Source organism: Amphiprion ocellaris, chromosome 10 (genome assembly GCF_022539595.1).
Source record: "Amphiprion ocellaris isolate individual 3 ecotype Okinawa chromosome 10, ASM2253959v1, whole genome shotgun sequence".
NCBI lineage: Eukaryota > Metazoa > Chordata > Actinopteri > Pomacentridae > Amphiprion > Amphiprion ocellaris.
In genome coordinates this window covers 10,748,254-10,775,931 of record NC_072775.1, presented here as the reverse complement: position 1 = coordinate 10,775,931, position 27,678 = coordinate 10,748,254, and the positions used below count along the sequence as shown (strand labels likewise).

The 27,678-nt window shown below is 41.9% G+C and overlaps 1 protein-coding gene across 2 annotated transcripts; it reads right to left on the bottom strand.

Annotated features, from left to right (window-relative positions):
- Window positions 1-7: 7 nt before the first annotated feature.
- LOC111585400 (TSC22 domain family protein 2-like) lies at window positions 8-27,678 on the bottom strand. 2 transcript variants are annotated; one of them, XM_023294874.3, is made up of 4 exons: window positions 25,153-27,678; window positions 15,551-15,625; window positions 2,881-2,932; window positions 8-1,946 (listed from the first exon to the last, which is right to left on the bottom strand). In XM_023294874.3, exons 1-4 carry the CDS (start codon window positions 27,003-27,005, stop codon window positions 1,566-1,568), a joined length of 2,361 nt encoding a protein of 786 aa, XP_023150642.2. In that variant the 5' UTR covers window positions 27,006-27,678; the 3' UTR covers window positions 8-1,565. The 2 variants fall into 2 exon arrangements, with proteins under 2 accessions (XP_023150642.2, XP_023150643.2); XM_023294875.3 differs by lacking the exon at window positions 15,551-15,625 and having other exon boundaries at window positions 25,153-27,676.

Sequence of the window (27,678 nt, the reverse complement as noted above, 5' to 3'; positions counted from 1 at the left end):
CTGACTGTTTTTGAATCTGAATATTGCTTTTATTTAAATACATTAAAATTTGCAATGTAACAAAACTATTGGCATATGAAATTCAAACACCATTTAAATGAACAAAACATGGCTCACTTCATTTTTTCTGTGACTAGTGTCGGTAACACTAGGTTATTTTTCTGTCGACTCTCTGCTCCGCATCGTTTTTTCCCCCCATTTACACTGTTCACAGACTATCTTACAATAAGAGTGCTGAATAAAAATGAGGTAAGAAAGTGGTTTGAAGATTACAGATCATGCAGAACATGCTGAACAGCAAAAAAATATTTTGTGAAGGAGGAAGTAACAAAAAAAAAATACATGTGTGCATTTCAAAATAATCAATTTACACAGCTTTGCATCTTTGGTTACAAAGTATGTTGAATGATTTCACAGCTTTTCCCCCCCTGGCCCCATCAGGAAAAACAATGGAGAAAAAAATATGTAAATAAGGCGGGGGATGTGGCAATACTAATTCACTTTTAGATCAACTACCAACAATTGAATTTTCATCAACTGCTCCCGCAGGATAAAATTTGATGTCAACATATGAAGAGTTGCCTATCAAGGCTCTTAATACTTTACAAAAAAATGTACATTCAAACTGGATTTTGACTCAAGCTATGAATTGGCAACTGCAGCGGAAAATCTGCATTAGTGTTAAATATTTGTCAGAATTTCTATTTTTTTGCCTACATTTAACAAATATATAGCATTGCCTGGCAAGTGCGGCCAATCTGTTTAAACACTGTAAAAGAAAAGAGGAAACGAGTCAAAGGGCTACTGATAACAAGTTTCATGAAATTGTTCATTTATGAAAATAGCAGCCCTGTAATAAATAAAAAAAAAACAAAACACAACAGTAGAACTCAAAAGATTTGATGTAAGGGTTGGACTTGATGTAAAAAGTAACGGCAGCGGTGTGACGCTCCGAAAAACAGACTCTCTCTCCCAGTTCTTACTTTACAACATGAAACAGCAAGGCTAGAAATACCCCTTTACCCACGCAGTTATTTCATTTAAAAAAATAATTGCTCTCTTTTGACAATCACTCCCCATCTGTCCTGTAAGCAAGGCAAACCCCTGGTTTTTCCACAGCCACGCTTTGAGCAGGTCAGGTCGCAAGATGCATTTGGCTCCAAGAAAACATCTCCTCAAGCTCGAACCCAGCAGTCCATCGATCCGGGATCACAGCCAAGATGAAAAAAAACAAAAAAAACAAGAGAAAACACCCCGACCTTCCCCGATGCTCCGTCTCCACACACACTTTGTCCAAGTCCCTCCGTCTCTCTCACTAGATGATTGCATTAACACTGGAAAGGCCCACAGTACAGACGCACACACACTTACATTCAAACACCAATTCACAGTCTCGCTTGCTCACTCACACACACAAGCACTGTACTTTGTGGTCAAGCTGGTGGCTAAGAAGACAGTTTTTTTTTTCTTCTTTTAAATTTCACATACACTAATTTGTAATAAGTTGCAGAGAAGATGCTCTTCTTTTTCTTTTCCTGCCCTGTGTGAAGCAGGGCAGATGCACTTCAAGCGGAGGTGACGTTGGGTTGCAGTTGCTGCTGCTGCTGTTGGCCGGGATCGAGCTGCGGCTGAGTCTGGAGCTGCTGGGGTTTGGGGTGGTGCTGGAGTTGGGGGTGCGACTGCGGCTGAGGCGGAGCTTGAAGCGGCGGCGGCGGCGGCTGGGTCTGTTGCTGAGGCTGGCTGAGTCCTTGCTGGGGAGGCGTGGCGCCGGAGCCGGCGGCCGACTGGGTGGACAGCTGAGACAGCTGCTCGCTGTTGGCCAGCGACTTCAGCACGGCGTTCTCCCGCTCCAACACGGAGTTCCTCTCAAACAGCTCCTTGATCTGCTCCTTCAACACCTCCACCTCTTCGCGCACTGCATACATCAGATGGCTTTTCACCAGGTCCTGAAGGAGAAGAGGGAGCAGTGTGAGAAATGCTGCTGGACCAACAACGTGCAGTACACTGCAAAAACTCAAAATCTTACCAAGTCTATTTGTCTTGTTTTTAGTCAAAATGTCTCATCCCACTTGATTTAAGATAAATTCACTTAAGTGACACTTCAGCAGGATGGAGGGACTTGTTTGAAGACAATGCATCTTTAATATCTTGTTAAGTCAAACAATCTTGAAATTATCTTGTTTTGAGTTGAATTTCACAAGAAAACTCAAAACAAATTTAATACATCTCAAATTAGGAGGCTACATGAAAGCAAAAATCTATTTTTGAGTGACAAACTATTATTTTTTTAGCATGTCTGGCTTATTTTAAGACACCTAAGCCTGACAATCCTGGTAAAATACAGCTTAAAATAAGTTTTCCCAGCTAATTTTAAGATCTCAATATTCTAAACATCATCTTATTTCAAGAAATCTTACCAAGCCATTTTTTACTTGTTCTATTGGCAGATTTTTTCACTTATTTCAAGGTAAAAATTCCTTGAAATAGTTTTTTTTTTCTTGTTTTGAGAGGGTCATCTTTTCCAGTGCGACCAGACGACACAACACGGTGGATTTTTCAAGTTCTGTGCAGCAGACACAGACACGTTAGAGAACCTCAAGGCTCCTCATTTATTCCTTCTAGCTGTGTATTCAGTCGACCCTGACCACCCTGTTGTGTTCAAAGACGGACTACTTCCAAGAATAGAAAAAGGAAGGGTCAATTTAAATGCCTTGAATTCAGCAACGTGATACATTTCAGGGGCGTAAGTGGAGTTTAAGTTCTCTGTCCTGGTGTCACTGCCTTCCATGTAACTGAAAACCTGCTTCATGTGTTTCAAATTAAAACATGAGGGAACATTTGACGGAGAGGAATGTGATCAGCGGTAGATGGACTACTCACCATTGCCTGTTCAATTTTATTATCAATGGCAACAACATTGGTTCCAGAGGCACTGCAAAACAAAGAGAGGACACAAAAAGTCACGTTAGAATTCATCACACAAGTTTCAGGGTTAGGGTTAGTGTCCATTTTCAATGAAGAAAACTACTGCACCTAACTACAATTTAGAGTTACTTCCTATTATTCCTCTACAAATCAGGCAATTATTGTACCTTTTACTCCACTGCAGGTCTCTGATAACTCACTTTGCAGATTTAGTTTATTACTACAGTAATATAATAGCACCCATAATAAGAAATAAATTGTGATGCAACACTATATTAAGTTAAAATTTTATAGCAGATTGACTTTATTGATCTCCGAGGAGAAATTCACGAGCTACCCAGCAGACATAAGTAGTTAAATCACTTTTACCCACTCGAATGAACACATTAATGCTTCAATAATTCGAATCCAGTAACATAAATTATCTGCAAAATCTGCATAATTGTACTGCAAGTACATTCTAATGTTAATATTTTTGTAGTTTCACATGTAAATTCAAATGCATGACTTGAAAGTATTTCTGCACTGTGAGAATACAGAACATTAAGTGAAGTATTTTTTTTTATACCTCTGGTCATATTTCTACCACTTTTCTGCTTTGAAATACCAGCAAACACTAAATCAGACAAGAGTCTTCACAGAAAAGACACGATCAACTGATTCAAAACTCCAAAGCAGGGAGAAGCAGATGAGACTGTGTTGCTTTGTGATAATATAACTTCTAAGATCTGAGCTCTTCTTACACTTCTGGTCATTACTCAGCCCTTTTTCTGCTTTAATGTCTTACATAGCAAAGTCACAAAATCCCAGCAAACACTAAAACAGACAAGAATCTTCAGAGGAAACACACAATGAGCTAATTAAAAACCTCTAAATCGGGGAGAAGCGGATGAGACTTGGTTGCTCAATTAATCAAACAACAGGCCATCAGTCTGCACATATCTAGGACGTATCATACAAAATGACCTGTCACCACTCTGGGCCATGCCATGTGCATTCCAACTCCAATCTAGGTCAGGTCATGCCAAGGAAGAATGAGAGAAGTTTGGCTGCAGGCAACAAACAGGCCCAAAGTCAGAGCAGATAACGTATCACTTAGTTTAACTGCCATATGAAAACTTTCCAGAAACATGCGGATAAAACACCGGTGCTATGATTAACCCCGTCTGTCTGAATCCTGCAGAATCTGTCTGAATCGCGGCTGCAGCTGCTCTGAGCGGAGCCGCCCGTCGGTACCTGCGGTGAGGGCGGTGGGAGCGCGGCGGATCGCAGCTGGGAGGCCGGTCGGGCTCTCCGGGGCAGCCCGGGGGTTTGTAGGAAAACGTGCACGGCATGGCGCCTGCAGGAGCCGCTCCGGTAGCGACGGAGAGAAGGCTGCCGGAGCGCACCGGAGGTGGCGAAGCAGGAGGTTACTGTGACCGCATATGGAATACTGAAACCCGAAGCGACGGGTGGAGAAGTCGGAGGAGCTGACAGGAGGCGGAGACACGTGGGATTATTTCTGGCTCCGCCCACCGCTGACTGACTAAAAGCACCACAGAGCAACTCTACAGGATAGAAAGAGCTGCAGAGAACATATGTGATATTAAAAACTAGATTTGAATGATCAATTATACTGTTGCTATAGAGAGAGGGGAGATTATATCAAGAATTTATCTCTGAGCTGGGGTTTTTCTTTCCACAGCGCTGGAAGACAAGCTGTCTCCACTGAGGGTAAATGGGTGGAGCAGGTGTGAAGCTTTAAGGACCTGGAGGTGCACATCTGTGTGGATCTGTCATGGATCAAACACGTGGACCACCAGGTGAACAAGGAGAGGCAGTGACTCCATCATGAAGGTCCTCAGGACTGTCTACTCTGGAGTAGTGGGGCCAATATGGGATATATCTTACATACATTTTTCTGAAAAGAAAAAAAAAGTTTTTTATGTTTATTACGATCATGTCTTTACAAATTCCATCATTATTTATTATGGACACAATCATTTATTAATAAAAAATGACTGGATATCGACTGCGATTATTCTTGGTTTTGTTAATTGTAAACTGTTCCATCACTTTTATCGTCCACTATGGCCCAAAACTTAAACATTTATTCTGTATGGTTTTCCAGATACTTTTTCAGCTTAATCTGTGGTTCCGTCCTAATTTAGCTGCTAGCCGTTAGCATAGCTTTAGCCACTGTGAAAGTAGGTAATTTCCTGATTTATGATGACTGCTGTGCTTCTTGTTCAGTTTTTGCATGCGAGTGTGACTACAGAGAGAGAGAGAGAGAGAGAGAGATGGCTGCATCTGCACAAAAGCAGAACATTTCTTCTATTTTAGCAGTAAGTGGTTGACAAAAATAACAACACAGACAATTGGAAGAATGCCGAATATCGGCTCTGATAATCAGCCGGGCTAATAATCGGTCGACCCCTGCAGGGAGTGCTGATGTCAGCAGAGAATATCATGGGAACAGTGATTCTACCCTCCATCTACACAAGCTGCAGCATGATCAGGCCAATCAGGATCATGGACGACCTCTACTACCCCAGCAACGGACTGTTTTAATGGCTGGGCTCCAGCCGGGGCCTGCATAAGATCAGCCAACAGAGAGAGACTCAGGAAGAGCTTCTTCCCTCATGCTGTCAGGACTGTGACCTCAGATCTAAATCCACATCATAGCAGCTCATCTCTACAGTCAGACACAGCACACTGGATTAATGGAAATATGCATTTAACAATTCATGTCAGTGAGAAATAATTAATTTGATGGAAAACAAGAATGCAACACCTTTTGACCATGAATGATTAAAACACAGATCAAAAAGCCCCTCAAAGAATTATGGAAAACAGAAACATTAGACTCCAGTGGCAGTTGAAATTACAAGTTATTTAGTTTATACACTTTTAGTTTTTTTAAAGTAAGGGTTTACAAAGTGCAGGAAACCCAAAAAACAGAATCCCAACAGGAAGTCAGACATTAACAGCTGTAAATGGAGACAGGCAAAAAAAACAACAAAAAACACAATAGACAAACACAAAATGTAAATTGCGAATACTGATAAATAGCAATCGAAAAATAGAGCAATAAAGAACTAGATGATATTGCATTGAAGTGAGTCTAAAAAGAGATTCTTTGAGTCTTGTTGCCTCAGGCAGCTCTATCCAAAGCTGAGGGGCCCTGACGGCAAAAGCACCAACAACCTTTAGATTTTATCTTGGAACAGCCAGAAGGCCTCACCTGAGGATCTAAAGTTACAAGCTGGTTCAAATTAGGTTAGCATTTCTGCTGTGCAGCTTGGGGCCGAACCCTGACAAGCCTTTAAAGTGATCAGTAAAACCTAACAATCAGTTTTAAAATGAAGAGGCCAGGTGTGTTGTTTGCTAAAACCAGTTAGAAGCTGCGCTGCTGCATTCTGATCTAGTGGGAGGTGAGAGGCTGACTTTTGGTTTAAGTTAGCTTGTCAGTCCATCAAACAGCATGCAGCCAGACTTTATCCAGGACCTGAAAAGCAACATCAGCAGTCTATTGTGCTATTAAAAAAGTCCTGCCCAACAGCTGCATAACACCAGCAGGACCACTCCACAACGGAAACATATTCCTCACAGACTTTTATATTCATATAATGTTTAGCAAGCCTTGTTTACCATTTAAGTTTTCCTATATTTGCTACTTAGCAGATGACACTAACAAATGTGCTTTGGGAATCATGCCAGTACAAATACTAATTAAATAAATCATGAAAATCCACACAGTATTCTGTAGTGGAAATTATGTTTATAGTGTTTTCTTCTTTTCTCTCTCATTTATCCTCTGACAAGTTTGTCTGCTGTCCCTGTATATTTTAAACTAGAGCTACAACACCAACATGCTGCTGACACATCAATGCTTTGCTATTAATAATCTAATAATGTCTTCTAACAATATATCAGTCAGAGGCATGAAATTAAAACTTGTGATTTTACATATATTGAACCATTAACACACAAGAAACCATCAAAAGCACAACTGTCACACAATGAGGATGTCGTGAATTTGCAAAACTACTAAAACAACAGTTTAAAGTCTGAATCAGACATGCTGCATAACTGCACACTTCCAGCCTTTGCGATTTGCCGGTTGCATGGTTTCAAATCATGATTTTGACATGAAACTAATTGTTCAGCCCTACCCTCTGACCTGGACCAAAGAAAGTACTGATTTACAGACAATGTTATCTCTAGATGTACGGACTTAAATGATCAGTTATATAATGTAAATGTAAATAATATGAAATTGAAATGCCAGATGTCTGAGGAGATTTAGAAGCTGCACCTAATACTTTCTCCACCAGAGGGCCATGACGAGCTTATCTTTCCAATGTTTAACTCAGTACATTGGTCCAAACATTTTAATAAATACATTTATTAAACCCTTGTAATCAGCAATTATGCTAACATCTAATTGTAGGAAGTTTTAATTATTGACTTCCTATTCATTTGCTGAGCTCAAAAAGCAATATCAGCTGAGCTCCAGTAAGAATCAGAAATGCAGGTTTTTTTCGCCTGCAACATATCAAGTGTAGACTCCCGTTGGAGACAAGATGTTCTGTTCCTGCGCACCATCCAATTTATGTGTGTGAGGCCGGTCGAAGCTCTCAGTTGATTGTTATCAGCGCACTGTACAGGGGAAGGAATGTTCTCCATACCTCTGCAGCTATGAAACACTGTCACTCATATCCCCTGTGCTACCTTTGATCTCCTTCTGACACGATGAAGTCTAACATGAGCTACATGAGCACATCACGCGGTGAACAATGCAGATACGCTGAACAAATTCCACATGGTGTCACTCAGGCAGTCGCACGCCCATCACTTGGAGGTATAAATCACAAAGAAGAATGTATGTTTCAGCAGTCAGTGCTCACTTAGTATCGCTGTCTTTGCCTCACAGTGTGTGACCCCCCCCAGCCCCCACGAGCGCTTACATAACCGAATGTTGTTAAAAAAAGAGAAAAACCGCGACTTCACCCAAATGTGTGTTTAATTTAGATGAGGCGTCACACACAGACCCTCCTATAGTCTTCCTCCCTAACAGGACTTTTCAATCGGCCTGTGCCCAGAGGAATCTCCAAGTATATAAAATACAGATACTCAATGGACTCTCTGGGTTACACCCTTGTTGCTTCACCTCACCAGAGGCTTCACACAACGCAGAAAACAAAAACATGCTCTATTATTAATAGGATCTGCAGCAGCACATGTGCACACTATCATGCGCACATACTGCATATCAAACACATCATCTGTTGTAGCCCAGAGTTTGTCTGCCTAAACCCACTCACAGATGCACGCAGTTCTACTTAGAGGTGGGTGATCCAGCCAAAAGATCATATGATGATGAGATGAAAATCTGAATCATAACTCTCCTCACAGATTTAGTTAAACTCATGTGATCACATGATTAGTTGTGCATATGGTTGCCTGAATACAAAGCTTGTCACTTTACCTCAGGTCTAAACGGGTCAATACACAAATCTGCATTCTGTTTACGGTTCTGGCTGAAGGCCATGGTTTGCATCTCCACGGATTCAACACATCTTTCAGGGTGTTGGTTCACTCTTTGCTATTCTTCATTGCAAAATAAACCACCAGGTCGCTGTTTGTGATGTTCTTTGATGTCTTTCAGCCATCTGCGGGATGAAAACTGACCGGAGAAGAAGCTGAACGACACAGAGGGCCGCTACAACAGCAACCTGTCCAGGCTGCAGGTAAGGAAACACGAAACAGAGCTAGCCAGTTAGCATCGACTGAACTTTCAGAAATAAAAATACTTGCATATAGCACCTTCGATGACACCATCAGTACAATTTCTCTGACCAGCAGATCACATACTAAAGTAACCAATATAAGAAGCAGAACATCACTCATCCCTAGTTCTATTTTCACGAAACACAGACGACCTGATCTGACATTTAAAGACCAAATAACTGCAATGAGTAAGTAACAGAAATTCTACCAAGGGGGTTTGGTAAAGGCACGACAAGTTTTTAAACTGGCACACAAGCATTGGTTCTCATAAAGACATTACACTCGTCATGTGTGAGAGTGATGAGAGACATATGGGGAAAATTTGTGCAGTAATGAAGATGTCAAGGCAGCTGTTCTGTGTACACTGTGTCTGGATGTTCGCCTACCACCAAAAGCAGACATTTCCCAGATTGTCGAAAATGGAGCAAATTTGAAAATTTTGTGAATACAGGCATCTGGGGAGAGAAATGTGGGTCCAAATCTCACATGACAGCCCCTCCAAGTGCTTTACAGGTAAGCAGTAGTAGGAGGAGAGAGGCTTCATGTGCAAATGTCATTTATTTATTTAAAAGTCATGAATTAATCTCAATAAATACAAGAAAAAAGCACTTTGCAAGAATGCTATTTTATTTGCTCAAATATTCTTGCTTGGTTTGGCCAAACAAATAACAGAAAACAAGGAAAATCAGAAAATCTTCACATTTAAAAAGCTGTTACCAAGAAGTCAACAAAACTATTAATAAATTACCACAATTGCTGCAGAATTTTCCGCCTGTTGAGTTCTCCGCTAATCGTTTTCGCTCTGTTGTCATCTAAGCTTGAAATTGATACTGTGCTGTAATTCTTTGTGCTAATGGCCTCACTGTCATTAAAGTGGGGGGTATGAAGCGTTTTCTCCTGAGAGTTTTCCTCCAGCTGATTTTCCTGGAGGCAACAATGAGGTGGAGGGAGACAACTGTAGTCAAACCAGAGAATAAAATGAGAGGAAAGCTCTAAACTCCCATGTGTACTGTCAGAGGAACATGTGACAGGCGAGTGATGGATCTGTAACTATGGAGACTGGGAAAACATCAATAACACAATCATCGCTTTTTTTCCCAGAGTCAGATAGATTTTCACAGAGACTCGAGCCAAGACTTGGATAATGAGCTGTAGTTCTGCTTCCTGGAGTCACAGTGGGTAAGATGATTCTGTTAAGTCATGATGGTTTGGGCGGCTTCTCTCGACTTTAGCTGCAAATGTACAAGTTACACTGAAACAAGCAGGAATAACAAGTCGAAACCATATTAGGACACCATCTGGTACTCCCAAGTAGAACTTCCAAGAACAACTGGCACTGGAGAGGTGGAGGTGGGGGTGGATTTTGGAAACCACAACATCAGTGAGTAGTGTTTTGGAGCTCTAGTTAAAGCGCTGCTCCTGACACATATGATCTCATTAAAGCCTCTAGATCTCCTGTCAAAGCTGAGAACTAGTTTGAGCACTTGACTTCAAACCAAACCGTGTTGATCGCACAGTTAAGCCACCTGCTTGCTTTTTTATCCAGCACAAAGCTAACACTGTATAACTATCGATGTACAGTATGTAAAGTGAAGCCTAAGGGTTGGAATGAGATCAAACAAAATGCTAATGAGGGTTTGAACTTACTCTGCCACTGATTGTGCAACCAGTACTTCTGTAAACTTTAACTTTTACACCAACAGGACTGACGTTTATAAGCTTGGGGCAGAATTTGGCGTTTCTCATATGGTTCAAGCTGTAAAATAGGAATGTCAATAAAAAGTCCATTAGAGGCAGAAAAGTCTACACTTGCACATATCGTGGGCAAGCGGAGTGGTGGGGATGTATAAATCAACGGAGCATCAGATAGTTGTCATTCCTTGCCTCTGGCAGCAGTGTTGGCATTTTTAGCAGAAGCAGAAGGCTTCCTTCAGTGGCACAGTAACAACAAATCCGTCCACTGCCTGCCTGAGACATGATAAGACAAGTTCAGAGCTGACGAGGCGAGGACTGATCGTATGCCCAAGGACAACAGGTGTACAAGTCAGTCTAAGTTAGTCACCTTTGATGTGTGAATGCCTCTAATTTCAATGCATTAATGTGGTTTTGTCTAAACCAGACTGTATTTTTCTGTCTAGGTTCGTGGCTTGGCATTGCAGATGTAAACTAAAACAATCACCAAGTGTTTACAGAACAAGTCTTTCACACACTCAGATGTCTACTTTCATTTTATCTGAGACCTGCCAACTTCCACTTAATGTAACACCACATTAGACAGCAGCACGTCAGCCAACAGAGAATAAAATGAGGAAGTGCCAAAACTACAACCAGGCAAAGTGTGAAAAGCATAAATTAAGTGAAGCAGCTGTATATATTAGGCTTCATTTTTGCTTCAAGTTTATCAGACATGAGTAAATGTACTGCAATAATGAGAACCAAGTATGATAAAAAAAAAACAACTATAAATAGTATAAAGACAATAGGCAGAACAGTGTCTAAAGTATTCTGCAGCTCAGATACATTCAATGTTAGTCTGAGAATCTTATTTGTTTTTTACATAGTTGATACTTTTAATACAATTAAACTTCCTCTTAGAGTGATTTATTTCAAAAATGGTGTGGTTGTTTATATTTTAAACTGGTTGATTAAATTTCTTCCTATTTAAAAGATAAAGTCTGACATTTTCAGAATATCAGATATTTGCTTTCTTCTCAAAAGTAATATGAGACTGATACTACTCCTATGTCTATATTGTACAGCCATGGTTCTGATAAGGATAAATAGCTAGATGCTTCTCCTCTATCCAAAGCTAACAATGTGAGTTTTACTTCTATAGCACCTTTCAATGGCAAACATCATAAAGTACTTCACAATAATAAGCAAACAGGACACAGAGAAACAGATATTAAATCACAAAATCTGCCTATTAGCACCTTTACACTGATGTTGCTTGTTTAATCTTGTTTGTGCAAGAAAACAAAGTGTTAAAAAAAGACACGTTTCCCAGGGTTGGGATATGTATGGGACTTTCTTTGTAGGGCACAGTAACGTCCTTGAATCTCTGCTGGTTACCTAAGAACTGATCCAAACCAGACTAAATTGTTCTGTGTGTAACTTCCCTAAACTTTAGCATAAAAACAGTCCGTAGCTGCTGTTGAATGAATAGTTCTATGGTTAAATACTGCAGAAAAACACCTAAAAATGTGAAGATGAAGAGAAAACCATGGAGACACAGAGGAGGATGACACACTACAAATGGTTCTTTGCCAGGAACATGTGCTAAATGAGCCATGAGGATTCTGCAATGGGGGGACTTCTATTCTGACAGCACACTCCTCTGCAACGCCTCTGATATAATTCTACTTTGGGGCAGTTGGTCAGGCCTAAAATACATATCACAGCAAAGTTATAGCACTCTCACATAAATCAACTTTATGCTACTTTTCTATACAAATAAATGCAGGAGTGATGCTATTACACAGCTGACCAGGCAGTCTGACTCTAATGTGTCATCAGGAATACAGCTGGCAGCGCACAGTGTATTTTGGCACATTTTCACTCTCACAACCTTTTCTATGATTTCATCTGGTTGCCTCAGACACGATTCTAAACAAACCTGAATAAAACAGACCAATAATAAGTCGATATCAAAAGACATTGCCAAGATTTACCAAACACAAATGATTGGTTATCTTTGCTTCTATGGAAACACAAGCAGCTTTTGGCCGAACAGTGCATCCAGAACAACACCGCTCCAAGACAAGAACTGAAGCAATGGACTCATAACATCACTATTTATGCAGTTTTTCTCTGTTGAGAGTGGAAATCACCTACATTACACAGAGAAATGCAATTATGACAGAGCGAAGACAACGTACATTTTTTTTATTTGCATGTAAACTGAAGCAGTTAAAGCAACAAGTGGACTGATATATATATATATGTGTGTGTGTGTGTATGTATGTATGTGTATATATGTATGTGTGTGTGTGTGTGTGTGTGTGTGTGTGTGTGTGTGTTTACAGTTCCTCAGTGGCTGGTGATGGTGTGTCAGCTGTATATTTCTCTAAAAACAAGTTTCGTTTCCTGTCACTCAGATATGGTTTCATGCGCTTCTCTTTTTAATTTTGTAAATACCATCAGCCTTTCAGATGGCATGACCCAATACCTACATACCACACTGTCATTTATCAACTTTAAAAGGCACCTGTGAATAAAACCAGTTCAACAGAAACGGTCACACTGTGGAGAGTGAACTAGAAACCTGGCTGTGCCCAGGTTTTTATACACCCTGAGTAACAGACAGCATGCCAGCATCCTTTAAAGCTGAAATCAGCCACTTTAGAATATCATTATTTTAACAGTTTTGGCCATTTACTATAAGCAAAAACCCTCTACTTAACTGCAGGTCTTTGAACAGAGAGATGTCACCAGAATGGAGTCCAGTATTGTAAACATGAGCTTTTAGAAGATCAGATAGATTGTAAACACTCAGTTTTACCAGATAACTTTAAGTGAAAATATCTGTATGTAAATATGACCAAATTGGCTGTTTGAAACTGTAATTAGGCTAGAGAGCTACTCAGCTTTGATCATGGCATTTAATATTTTTCATGCTCTGTTTTCACTTCTAGATAACCAATATGAGATTAGTGCATTAAGAGCTACAACAATTAGTTAATGAATTGGTTCATCAGCAGGCTGATGTTGTCTGGTAGATTAAATCTCATGTTGAGATAACTGGCATCAACCGATTACAAGCTCTGCATCAGCCGATTACTAGGGGAAAGATTACGCTGGTTCAGTTCTGGCTACTGGGACCTGACAAGTTATCTTCACAAAGAGGAGCTTCTAGTTTAGAAACGTAATGGCTACACTGAACATATAACGTATGCAGAGCGGAGCTGATGTGCTGGGGAATGTATCTTTTTAGTGGCTATACCTGTAAACCAGGTATGTTTTAGAGGTGTGGTAAAACAAGACAGTGAGCTTGCATTCTGGGACTATAGGGGGTCCTCGACTTACCGTACATCGGAGCTCCTTCCTACAGATTGATGTACGTCGATTTTCGCCGTAAGTCGGGACTCCGGAGAAAATGTAAACAAAGTCGTTACGTGCATCACGATATCGATCAGTTCTTCATAAAAGTCATGAATAACAAGGATTTTCAAGCATGTATGAGTCATTTTACAAGAAGATAAAAGAATATGTAGCACTGTTTTTACAACTTAATCTAATAACGCCGATGTTCGTCCATGTTTCGTCCTGTTCCGAGCGTTTTACTAAATCTAATTTCACTTCCATGGTGTGTTGCCCTTAAGGCAGAATTATTGATGTACTTCTATTTCGAAGTTGTCTGTTGACAGGGGTCACTTCCTGCCCACTATTTTGATGTTTAGCTTTAAACATGTACGTGCTTTTCTGGATGCACGGCTCTCTACTCTGACACAGAGGCAATGTCGTAAGTAATTAACTTCATTTTTGACTTAGTGGTTAAGTTAAAAGGATTTATTTACATGCATTTGTGTTGCTTTATTCTGTTATTGTTGCAGTTTTCACTCTGTAATGTGTATCCAGAGCCACGGTAAAGAAGTCAAGTTTGCTACTACTCACGGTTCATTTGGCAAGCATGAGTTTAACTAGTTGGACAGCTGCAGCTTTTACCATCACCATTTTCTTTGCCATCAGAAGAGTTTGACGTACGCTTTGGAGCCATAATGAAGGTGAAAAAGTTAGCGAATGTAGCACAATCCAAGGTTTCGTACAACCAGAGAATGTAAACAAAGCCGTCCTATACCGCTGCGTGACCAAGTATTCGTCTGCTTCGCTCGCCAACTAGTTCCACATAACCAGTTCCAACAGAACGACAAAACGCCGTAGGTCGAGGACGTTGTAAATCGAGGACCCCCTGTATATGGTCTTCAGCTTCTCGATCCAGAACTGTGCAAGCTTTTTACAGTTTGTGTAATAACAGTAGGTTTACATCTACAGACTGCAGTCAACTATGTAACAATTAAAGCAACTAAGCAACTGTTAGCTCGTACTAGCAAATAAATGCCAACCAAGTTTGGAAATACAAATACTTCACAACCCATTTCTGTTAAAACAGCCACACAAACCTCGCATAAAATTAGTCTATTTTTTACATTTGCAGCCTAGACATTGTTACTTTGAGCCGACATATACAGCATATCAATATATCCACTTATTGATTCCTCAGTCCAGCAATATTTTTTTTCAATCTTTGTAAATTTAGTATCTTTTTATGCCTCTTTTTAAATTTTTTTTTAGATTGTTGGCCAGACATACTGAAAAACATTAAAACTTCACATTGGACTCCAAGAAACTGATTGCTTTCATCATTTAAATCAATTTGGTAAATCCTTGTCATATTTATTGCTTACGAACAATTATCTGTCATGGTCCTAATTGGGTTAAACTTGTTTACTGTTACTCTGACTGCGGGTGTTGCTTGCCCTATTGGACTCTGTTCTACTGTTTGTCTTCACAACCCAAGATCTCAGCATTTAAGTTGACACAAAACACTCTAGTAATCTAGGCCAAACCTATGGACGCAATCGTCAGGCAGTAAATAAAACAATTTTTAAGTGGCACGGACAATATATAAAGAGACAGGGTCAAAGCCCCAGAGAGAGAGTGAGGTTGGGGGAAAATAACAGAGACATAGATGTTGTTGAGAAGTCTATTGGCCAATCCCGTGCTTGCTGCCAGGCTTTATTTCCAAACTCAATCCATGCACGTGGAGAAAGCAAAGCTCGCTGCTACTGAACACTGCACACACATTGTTACACTCTTGCAGGCCTGCCCAGTCCAATCCAGTATAGTACTGTACCTATCACTGTGGGCCTTTGAGTCTCTTAATCTGCTGCCAGACTGGAAGGCCTGGTAGAAAGCCTTGGAGGGATTCCTGTGTCAACCATATTCAGAGAAGAGAGAAGAAAGAGACAGTGAAGAGCTGAAGCAATGAAATACACTCAAGTTTGATTCCTAGAAATGCTTTCTTGTGCAACTCCATACCCGCTCATAAAGCTCTTTCACCCGAATGCTGCAGTTAGCTTGGCTGGAAAAAAAGGGCTCTTATTCTTCAATGCAACATAGAAGACATTCAGAGTAATGTTTTACTCTGAATGTAAGGGGGCTGCTGGAGAAAAGAGAGCCTTGATTTAAACGCAGGAATGTATGCTCAAAGGTGGGGACAGCTTCATAAATTTTAAAAGCCTCCCTCAGGCCATTTACCTACAATATGATGCTCAGCACTCACATTTGAGTTGTCCTCCTTACATACATATATATATACATATATATATATATATATATATATATATATAGCAATTACACCTGTTTTCAGCTGCAAATTTGTAATCATTCTCAAGTGTTAAGTACAGCAGGATATTGCTACCAAAACAGAAAAAAAAAATTGTATTGCATTTTAATATGAAGAGTTTCTTGTTATACCAAGATATTTATGCCATTGCAAGACAGTTTAATGTTATTACAAAATAGAAATTAATGTAATGACAATTTTTTTAATGTAAATTCATCATTTACATAAGTTCTAGCTCATGCTTGAGTTAAGACATGGCGAGGTTTTGCTGGTATTGAGAACAATGGATGATCCCAGCTGATTAATTAGAAAAGATGCTTCCCGAGTGTGCACTAGAACTTAATTAAATTGTCTACATGAGCCACATTCTGTGAACACCATTTCCTCATTCAAACATGGGTTTCATCTTAAAACAATATTAGTGATCATATTATCATGTGCAAAATGTGACTTTGTATCAGAATAAATAGTATGTAGTTGTAAAAAAAAAATAATTATGTCTGTTTCTGCATCCTAATAACATTAACATCATGACAATATCTTGTTTGATTGTTAAAAAAAAAGCTTTGTGCTATAACAGTACATTATTATATTGCAGTGTGAAATTGATAAGTCTTCCTATTTCTTGCGTGGTAACAATATATTTATACATATACAGTCGGATGGGATATTTTAACTTTAATGAGTAGGGGTTGAGTCGTTTATCGGTCTGGGAGACTGCAATATATTCTGAATTATTTTTAAAGTATGCTACTGTTGCTCTGATGCTGTCCTGCCCACAGCTTTATCTAATTGGCTAGATGTCACAATCAAACAACACTTATGAACAGATGTTGAAAAGCTCTCTTCTAATTTAAAAAAAAAAAAAAAAAAAGTAAAATGTAAAGAAACAAAGCCTTTCCAACAAAGTTTTCTTTTGGAGTTTGTTTTGTTTGTAAATTCAACACCTGCATTTTAATTTTTACTGCAAATGCATATTGGTTCCAGATGTTAGTTGTATCTCCTCAACTGTTAATAATCAGCATCTACCCTAAAAAAACATGAGTTGACGATTAATGTTTAAGAAAATGTGTATTTTGAAGGTTAGAACTGAAAGTTTGTCGCTATTTTGGTTCAAATACCGTCAAATTATGTAATTTAACGTTACCATGTATATTCCTGGTAATTAGCTACAAGGACACTGTGTTCTATGCCAGAGATGTATCTCAGGAAGGGGAAAGGAAACCCCCGTGTTGACCCACACACACACACACACACACACACACACTCACACACACACTCACACACACACACACACACACACACACACACACACACACACACACACACACACACACACACACACACACACACACACACACACACACACACACACACACACACACACACACACACACACACACACACACACACACACACACACACACACACACACACACACACACACACACACATTTCATCAACTCCCAGTTCATGCCTTTCAAAACTAACTGCTGCTCTCCCACATTCACACAAACATAAATGCACACTGACAAGACCATATGCACACATACGCACAAAGAGGAGTGAGCCAATGAGGACAGAGTTACACATGCAGCACAGGGGAATGAGGAGTTGATTTACAGCATGTGTGTGAATATTAAAGCAGCCAAGGCTCTTTTCCTAGAAATCTTTGGCACAAACTCCCTTTGTCACATTACCTCATGACTAAACACTCTCACAAACCTCCTCCTATGGCTCTGCTCAATATTACTTTGCGAGCACTGGCACAAAAAAAACAAATCTCCACACACCTCCACAGAAAAACTCTCCTTTCCACAACCAATACTCTGTACAAGTCTGCCATCAGCCGAAATCAACAAGATCAGATGACTTAGAATCCTCTTCATGAGTGAGGTAAAAACCAGAGGAGTCATGATTCCCTGTTTTCAAGTAGCAAACACTCGGCTCTCAATGGCTCTCTTTGTAAGTCTAAAATGCAACAAGTCAATATCCATTTATGAAAGCCCCTCTTTGTAAACCAACCAATGTGTTCAGCAGTGGTGAAAGTGTGGTCTCTTCCAAAAACTCAAACTACAGAGAACGAATACGACAGGAGGAGAGAGCCTTACAGATATGTACAAACAAGAAAAGTCCCCCTTTCTTTCTCTAAACCTCTGTCTCAAAGCACATAAGCTAACCTGACAGAAAAAGATGGCTGCACATGCTCAGGCTTTGCCAGATACTGCCCCGAAGCAAATGTATGACCTGGCAGCAAGACGAAAATAACCTTTTGTTGCATTTTTGCTGGTTGATGTCACGCATCGAGCCGCAGCATGACACATGTTTTTTTTTCCCCTCATTTTCTGCAAAGCAGTGGCCGTGTCACAGGTTCAGTTTCATGGTACGGAACCTCTTAATAACCTTGCTAACTCAGTGAGCATGTGAAAAACCCACAACAGCCTTAAGTGATGAGCATGGGGAGGCGAAGGACTTGTGGTGGAAAGTCTGTGCAAGTAATGGTGCAAGAGGACAAAATAGGAAAGAACAAAGTGTGAAAGGTAAGTATACAGAACACAAGGTGTCAAAAGAGATTATTTTTTCTTCGTGTCATGCTGGTGCAGAGGCGTCATGCTTCACTGAAGCTCCCACCGAAGCAGACACACTAAAACTTAACTGCAGATAGGGGCGACGCAAGCTACCATATGAAAACCACAAATGCTGTGCTTGGAAGACATGGGCTGCAGTGGAAACCCTCCCATTCTGCTCTGCTTAGCAAAGCGATTGCTTTAATGTGTAGGGGCGCAGGAAGAAAAAATGTCTGAGGGATTACTAGCAAAGTAGGGGTGGCAGTAAATGGACAGGTAGAGTAATTGGGAGGCAGGGGGCACAGAAGGTAGAGGGGGAGGCTAAAAGAGGGTGTTGAAAGCTCTCACTGTTGGTGCAGCATGAGGAATCAGGTTCTCAGCAACATTAATACATCTACCACAGAGCAAAAGTAGGTCAAAACTATTTAGATTTCAGCGGCCTCATGGGATTTTCTTTCAGCAGGTTTTGGGTTGTAGTCGAGGGAGATGGAGTGCAGGAAGGACCCGGAGCAACTGAATGATTACGCCATGGCCACCAGAGGAGACTGGAAGCCCGGATCCTAGTGTCCTACTAGCATGGGTTGGTGCCAGTAAAGTCAAGAACTTTGTCCCCGTTAAATTGTTTAATCCCAAAAACTTCCCTTTTTCCAAGAACTGTGGAAACTGGTCAATAACAAGCTTCTTTCAGGAGTTATTTTGAATTTCTGAAGTATTTCAATCATTGTTATCTAACAGAGACATTAATTGCACAACGTTATGCAGTGAACTCCTCCAAAACTAGAGAGTTCACTGGAGTGAAACTGAGTGAGCAAGACAGCAGATAAACTGAAAATTTCTTTTCAACTTTTCAAACATTACTGCAATAAAAAAGCTTTTTGTGGCTCCACAGGGAGCTGTGCAAAGTCTGATCATTTCTCTCAAGTGATGTCACTCGAGTAACTGCTGGCTGAGAAGTCTCAATGAAATCATAATTTGGGGCGTAGAGTTAGAAAGAAGTGAGTTTATGAGACCTCTGCAGCCTGCTACTCATCTATGCTGGAGGATAGTACGAACTGACTGGTTCAAATACATTAGCCTCCACCACCAGACCATACCTGAGGCTTTGACAAGGAAGAAGAAAGTATGGAATCAAAAATAAACAAAAAAAAAGCATATCTCTTTCTTGACTGCAACAATTAAAAAATTGCAAGTCTTCGAGAAGTATAAGACTACGTTTAAAAGGGAAAAGAGTAAAGAAACTTCATTTCTACTCTGGAGTCTGGCATCTTGTATGTTTTTACATTTCACTCTCAACATTTTCTGCTTCCTTTGCAACACAAACATACAGTATCACAATCATAGACCAGTTTTAAAGAAAAACACTTCAAACCTCCTCCACGTGTACTGAGGTGTCTCATCACAAGCAAAAACTATCTTAAAGCAAGCAGTTGCTTTTGAATTTGTTTTGCTAACTTTTGCACCTACTGAGATATAAGAAACATTCTAAGTCCAATTCTTGGTATTGTATGCAGCCTGTACTAGTCTCTCAATATGTTCAAGATCTCACATTTAAGGGGATTATATAGTACAGAGTATAAAATAACTGACAGCAGCAGTGACAGGATTTACCTTTAGGCTATTGCTAAAACAAGCAGTTACATGCTTGTTTTAGCAATAGTGATCAAAGAAGGAATGTGATCACAAAAGACATGATGATGGCAGTCGTTATTTTTAAGATTTTGTAAAATTATTAAATAACTAATAAATTAAATTAATATAGAACTAATCATAGATGATTACAACAATCCCTAGTTTGTGCCAAGCTTAAAAAAAAAGAGACAGAAGTGCAAAATAACTGCAAAGTGAGCCACGTTAATGCTTCAAGTGACTTAAGCTCCACTTTCCAAAAACATGATAGATAACACGTGCATTCTGAGCTAAGCTTATCTTAGCCACAGTGCAGCACATCCCCAGTTAAACAGGCCATTAAAAAAGCCATCTTTTGCCTGTCAGAACAATGGAGGGCCTCGATAGCAGGGGTGGAGGTAGTGATTGAAGCAAAGCCTACAGACAAACATACTCGAGGTGTCAGTCAAACCAGAACAATACATCTTTCTTTTTGAAAATAGCTCAAAGGCTAAGAAGGGGCCGGAGTTACACAGGATGAACAACTTGACTAGAGCACACAGAAACACATACCAGTGATTAAAAGAGTGCACGGCAGAAGCTATTATACTATTGTGAAATGCAGCTGCAGGTCAATGTATTGCTCCTTTACCCGTCCGAGCTGTGGTGCTCAGAGCTGCACGGCTCCAAAAGGCAAGTATTACAGCATAAACAGTGGCAGCCACATTAAAAACATTTATTAGTATCGAGGCAAGAGATGTCCAACAAAGAAATGTGTTGACTTCTACCTCAGTGAGGCACTCTGGATAAAATGTGCCCACCAAATGTCATATGATACGACCAGAGAGCCCCAGTGCGGAAGCGGGGAGTGAGCTAAGGAATATTAAATGAATAGAAGGTGGAGAGCAGTGTGAGGGACTCTGACTGAAAACAGGATACAGCAGTAAAGCAGAGGTCACCGAGGGGAGGGAAAGACCCGGCGGTGCATGTTGTATCTGTGTCACCCCAACACATAAAGCCACACTTCCAACACGACTCGAAATGCTGTTGAATTTATCCAGAAGCCCCTGCAACTTCTCCTCAGGGAGTGTCGTCGTCATCCCCCCAACATGGATCCTTGTGCACACACTGAGTCCACCCATCCCCTTAACGACACACCCCTCATCCACCCACACAAGCACAGTCAGTCAATTCAGTGGCAGTAACTACATCGCAAACCTGGACTCCCCTCCCCTCTCCTACCTCCTAAGGAGTCTGATCTTGCATAAGCTCCCATTATGTGAAGACAATAAACCATACCTCCCCAGCAGGAGTTCGATTACATACAGGCTAAAGATGCAATATATTTATGCAAATGAACCTGCAAACTAGAAGCAAACCCTGTGTGAGCGCAACAAAGGCATTATGACAAGCCACTAATGTTAATTTACACCTTCGGTTGTTGAAGCCATCTGGGAAACATTAAGCTGAGCAACCATAGTCCAAGTATGGGAAAAATATCTTCAGTCTCTCGTCTGTATCTTCATTGTTGTACTTTAATTACTTGCAGGGAAAACTACAGGGTGAAGGAAGATATCCACAAACATTAGGGCCTAGCAAATGACCAAAAAAGCCTTTCAAGGTTGTGCAAGCTGTCAACAGCCCTCTTCAATATGCAGTTAGGGCAATATAATACATGTAATATCTTCCTGTGTTGTACAGACGGTAGATATTTGCTACTGGAGTAGCTCATTTCAGGAGAAGGTGTGTTTTTGTCATGTGGCATGTGGAGATAAACAGTGCTGTGGAAATGTAGAAATTAAGCAAGAGACAAAAAAACTGGGGGAGGGAGGGGAAGGGGGTGTTTCGAACATAACTTAAATGCCTGTTGAAGCGAGGCAGCATGGCGAGTTTCACTGTGCAGCTTCCTCCACTTCTTCTGAGCTCACCGCAGTTGCTACAGTGAAGGAATGTCATTCAGCACTTCATCTGTACTTCAACAACTGTCATGCCTCGTCTGTCAGTCAATCAGTGGGTTGGTTGGTACAAAGTACCGACCACACTGATGCTCCACACAAAGAAAAAAAACAACAAGAACTATGGAACAGCAGCTGAAAACACCAGTCAACTTATGGAGGGAGTGTGGATGCCCACAGAACATAAAATAATGTGATATAAGATTAGCATTTCAAAAGAAAAGGGCCATGACGTGACAACGTCCACACTTGGTGGACACACCCCACTGTCACGTCTCTTATCGGCAGAATAGAGGCACAGTGGAAAGAGTACTGCTCAATGTCTGATAGTGCTCGGCTGTCGTAAGTGATCCCTGCTCTTATCAGCCTGGGAGCTGGGTCTTCTCTCAAGCAGCGCTGCAGTAGGTACTCCAAAAACACCACCGCCTGAAGCAAGCAGCATGGTCACAAACCTAAATCATGCTTAAAGTGGCACCTGGTATGAGAATTAACTGGCATAAAAGTATAGATCGAAAGCAACCGACTTGCTGTTATTAGGCATAAACTGACCACGTGAAAAGGAGAATCTGAATTCAGAAGGTCTCTATCAGACGGTTTCAAACTGAAACACATGCCTCCTCATCACAGAGTGGGAGAGTCATAAGGAAAAGATGTTGCATGAGATTAAAGGGACAGGTGTGTGCTGGTGTAAATGTATTTGCCTCATTTTTTGAGCTACTTATCACCACGGTCAACAGTAGCAACACACAGCTCCCAGTGGCAACTAAAGGCACATAAAAACCCCTGAGACTAATCACTAATTTATGTTAAAGCTTACTTATTCTCAGACTCATAACTACGTCATGTGTGAGCAGGTAGATGTAATAGTTACACGTTTGGTTTTGTGAGACATACACATATCCTTATCCAAGATATGATTATCTCCATTATCTCAGAATGTGCCTTTGGGGTTTAACTCTTAAATGAGTCTGTGTTCCTTTATTTGACTGAAATCTATGCATTTTCCTATTGTTTCGGAATAGTTGATAAGCAAAAGATGTCAACAATGGCTAAGTAAATGAAACCCCAATTAACAGAGCAGGTACAAGAAAATAGATTTTCAGTTCTTTTTATTTTGATGCTGGTGACTTCCCTTTGGCACTGAATTAAACCTCTTTGGGTGTCACCAAAAACTCCTCTATGAAGGAATTTCCAATGTCCTTTGCAAAGAAACATCCGTAAATCTGCTTAGAAATCAGAACAAAAGACTTATTATGACTCCAGAACCTGTTAATAACTCAGCACTCAAAATAACATAACAGAAACAAATACAGCCTAAAAAGACAGGTCTTGGGTGCCCAGGTAGCTCAACTGGTTGAGAAGACAAGCCATAAACAGGGCTACAGTCGGCCTGGGTTTGATTCCAGCTCACAGCCCTTTGCTGAAGGTCTTCCCCCCATTCTTCTCCCCTACTTTCCTGTCTGCCTCTCAACAAACCTATCTAATGAAGGCCAAAAAACAAATTTTGAAAAACGAAAGACAGGGCTCACATTGTAGCCCACAATGCAACTTTTCTACTGAATCTATGGCAACATTATATTTTAGATTATAGCCATCGAAGCATGATGGGAATTGTAGTCCTAAAACTTTCTCCAAACAAAAATAAGGCAAACAATAACAAGAGAAGTGACAAATTCCAATATTATCAACTGTTTCCTCAGGCAGCTGTCACCGCTCCTCAAATCATTACCGTAATGTGTGTAAAGAAACTAGGCGATAGGTGCTAACGTTCCTGAAGTGTACATCATGAAGTGAGACAAACACAAAATAACGTTTTAAGAGGTTGTCCACCCACATGTGAAAAGAAACATAGTCCCAGCGATCTGCAGTCTGCATAATATCCTGTCTGGTCTACATTCTGCTACATCTGTAGATGGAAACCACTGACAGATTTCAGGCACTGTATCATTTCCGCTCATGCGTGCCATCTACTACACTGAGAACTGAGAGAAAGATTACTTTTGGAAGGGAAGCATACTATATGTAGTTATATGTGGCTGTAGAGAGACAAAAATGCAGATTTACTAGATTATCTATTAAAAATACTCCTTTGTTGTAGATCTTATACTGCAACCATAATGTCTGCTGTAGTTTAGTTTTATTTGTATATGGAGGATTGTTAAGCAACATAATATCAGTGCAATACAGTACAAATCTTAATTGCATTAACCTCCTCTGTGGACACTAATGAGCAATAACTAACTGAGCTATGAGTGCAAACACTGAATGTGGTAACATAAAATCAAACACTCTTCACTTTGTTTGCATTGGAAAGTATTTTTTGTAGCAGGCATGCAGCGCATTTACAGAGTGGCCATGAGACGCTATCAGAGCACTGAGCTAACTCTATACACAGAAACAACATCTTTGATGTTTGCAGTCACCTCACACACTGCAGGGTGAGAGCTGAAGTGGGAGTTAAAGGTTGGAGACATCAGATCTGCAACAAAATACTTCCACACAATGCAAGCACACACCTTTACGCACAAGGAGTTATACAGGAGTCATGTGTATGTTTGACAAGTTGTTACTTGTGCAGCCAGGGCTGCCTCAAGAGTGCTACTTACTTTTTTAAGCCCTAATAAGAAGCAACAAACATATTTCCTTCCTGTGTGCCACTACTCTCTTCCTTCTGTGAACTCCCCTCCCTCCTCCCCACCTCCCTGAAACTACGGGGAAAACCCTGTCCATCTGACACACTAAACAACTGACACTGCAGCACAGCAAACTCAGTGCTGTAGTCTGTTACAGCTTTCACCTCCTCCAATCCAGGCAAATAGCTACACATATGTTCTCTGACAAATTTCTCCCCATATGCACACTAAAGTCAGGCCTTACACTGTCCTTGAGTGATTGTTAAAACTGTGTGCACTGTTGGTAAAGTTTCACAGGAATGATGATTTTTGAGAATTTTTTTCAGCATAAAGAAACAGAAACATGTTACCTGTCCTCCTCCCCGTCGACAGGTATGTGGATTCCAAATAGGCTGTTGACAGTCGGAGTGGTGAGCTGCAGGCTCTCAGGCATGAGGGGCTTCACCGATTCCTTCCCAGGGATAATAGGAAACTGTGCGTTAATGAGTCCCTCTGACTTCCTTCCACCACCACCCTCCACCTGTCCAAACCCAGTCACTGGGAGGCCCTGCGCCCCCAAAACCACTGGAGTCTTGCTGTGGGATATCTGACCTGGAGGCAAACTGGAGGTTGTCACATTTGGCATGGCTGCACTGGAGGCACTGGGCACAGCAGTGGGCACAGTGGGGGGCACACTGGAACTTGCTGTGATGGCAGGCACATTTTGTACACTGGAGGATGCAGGATGTCCATGAGGTTGAGGCTGTCCAGCAGTAACGTACTGACTCATGGGCTGCTGCTGCAGAGTGGATCCACCAACCACTATGGAGCCTCCAGCACCTCCCAGTCCTACAGTTTGCTGCTGCAAGACGGCTGGAGCTGGTTGTCCAGCAGGTACAGATCCTCCTCCTGCTCCGGCAACATCTCCAACCTGACTTGGCACAGAAACCCCTCCAGAGGGTGGAGGTAGGACCGAAGTGGGTCCTTGTCCCAAAGGCTGCGGTAATGCAGAGAGGCTGGACACTGGGAGGGACTGGCCAGTGGCAAGCCCTGGCAGCATGGAAGTAGCCTGCTGCTGCTGATAGTACTCAGACTGGTTCTGCATCAGTCCAGTCAACTGGCTGGTCAGGTGGTGGCCCACAGGAACCTGCTGTTGCTGCTGCTGCTGGGGAGGATAAGCAATGGGCTGGGCTGAGGGAGGCATGATGGGAGACTTCTGTATGTGGACACCAGACTGAGGCAGGCCATTTTGTCCGACAGGCAGCGCGTTCTGGGTAGCAGGAGGTTGGAGGCCTCCTACCGCTGGCTGTGCTGGGACAGCTGTAGGTTTGATGCTGGAAAAAGTACTGTGTGTGACCGAACCACTGACACCCTGCTGCCTGTAGTTCTGATGGAGTTGCTGCTGCGGTGGTGTCTCCACTGGATGCATGCGAGTCGAAGAGCCAGAAGCATCTGCCATGGAGCCCAAACCCTGACCTGAGTGTGTTGCTGGCACAACCACAGATCCACCTGTTAGCCCGAGCCCACTGTCTCTGTCTGCAGCAGGGTCCAGTGTTGCACTGGGATGTCGTATGCTATCTACAGTCCTACTAACAACAGAGCCCTCTGAGTCTTTCTCATAAAACTCTGTACATGTCCACCTGCCTCGTCGGAAGGGTTCTCCAGTACCATGATCGAGCTTAATGACCCTGAACCGTGAAGTGCAACTCACTGTGGAGGTGGCAGGAGGGGGAGCTGAGCTGGTCACTGCAGCAGGTTGAGGTGTGTTTACTGACACACTGGATGGCCCAACACTGGCTGCAGGCTTCTGCTGCATGGCCCCTGGATGAGGGATGACTTGTAAACCAGCTGTACCTCCAATCCCCAGCTGCTGCTGACCACCTTGAGTTGAGCTCGACACTCCCACTTTTCTAAACTCCCCTATTGGGTTGTTTGACAGCGCAGACAGCTGACTGGCTTGAGGTACGTTGGATGGAGCCACAGCACTGACCGCCTCCGGCTCTCCGACATTATTCAGGGCTTCTTCCGATGAACTTCTGTCGCACGCTGGCTCATACTCAGCCCGGGACATGTCGTATATTTCCGACGACACATCTTCAGTCCGTGACTCGTCCGGGTCTTCCAGACTCTCCGTGTCGTCGGTGGCCCCTATAGCCGCCACCTGGGCCTGAGTCACACTTGTGATCTGAAAGCAGCTCTTTTTCTTGGCCGGCATTTTCGACATATTGACAGCCTGATTCCAAGTCCCGTATGGCTATGTTGATCCTCCGTCAAAAAGAGACGAGCTGGCTGCAGCTTTGAAGAGCTTAGATCACATTAAACAGCGGACCTGCATGTATTTTTAAGCCTACCTAACTGTAATCAAGATGAATCTGCGCCATCCTCTTCCTCTCTCGGTCTCCTGTTGCGTTTCATGAGCTCATAACGCAACGCCGCACTTTGTGTCGTCTCGTCCGGCAGTGCGGCTTCGGATATCGGCGGCCCGTATGGCGGCTGCCCCGGGGCTCCCTGTCTGTCCGGACCGGCCTGCTAACGTCCCGGTTGTCCAGTTGTCGAGCGGCCGTTGTCGCAGAGTGTGTTGCACAGCTGCAGGAGCTACTTTAGGCTGAGGAGGGCCCGCAGCCCTCCACTCACGGAGCTAGCTAACAATTCAAGCCAAGTGGCTGCTGCACACTCCCCCTACGTCGGAACAAGTATGCGAGACATCTTCCCGAAAGCGGCCCGGTGTGTCCTCTCACTTCCGCGGCTTCAGCACCTCCGCCGGCGACACTTCCTGTGAAGCTAACTGCGGTGGAGGAAGAAAGAGGTTCTTAAATTTGACGCTGAAAACAGAAGATAACCCGAGCAGCGCCTACAGCTCCAGCCTCCCTCACTCTGTCTCTCTTGACAAGATGGCT

What these genes read in the sequence shown, in the direction of transcription:
- LOC111585400 (XM_023294874.3), bottom strand. Translation starts at nt 27,005, where the DNA reads ATGTCGAAAATGCCGGCCAAGAAAAAGAGCTGCTTTCAGATCACAAGT. An exon ending in GTCGACGGGGAGGAGGACAG is followed by an intron (nt 15,626 to 25,152) that starts GTAACATGTTTC and finishes TGGTTGACACAG; the next exon opens with GAATCCCTCCAAGGCTTTCT. An exon ending in ATAAAATTGAACAGGCAATG is followed by an intron (nt 1,947 to 2,880) that starts GTGAGTAGTCCA and finishes CTTCTCCTTCAG; the next exon opens with GACCTGGTGAAAAGCCATCT.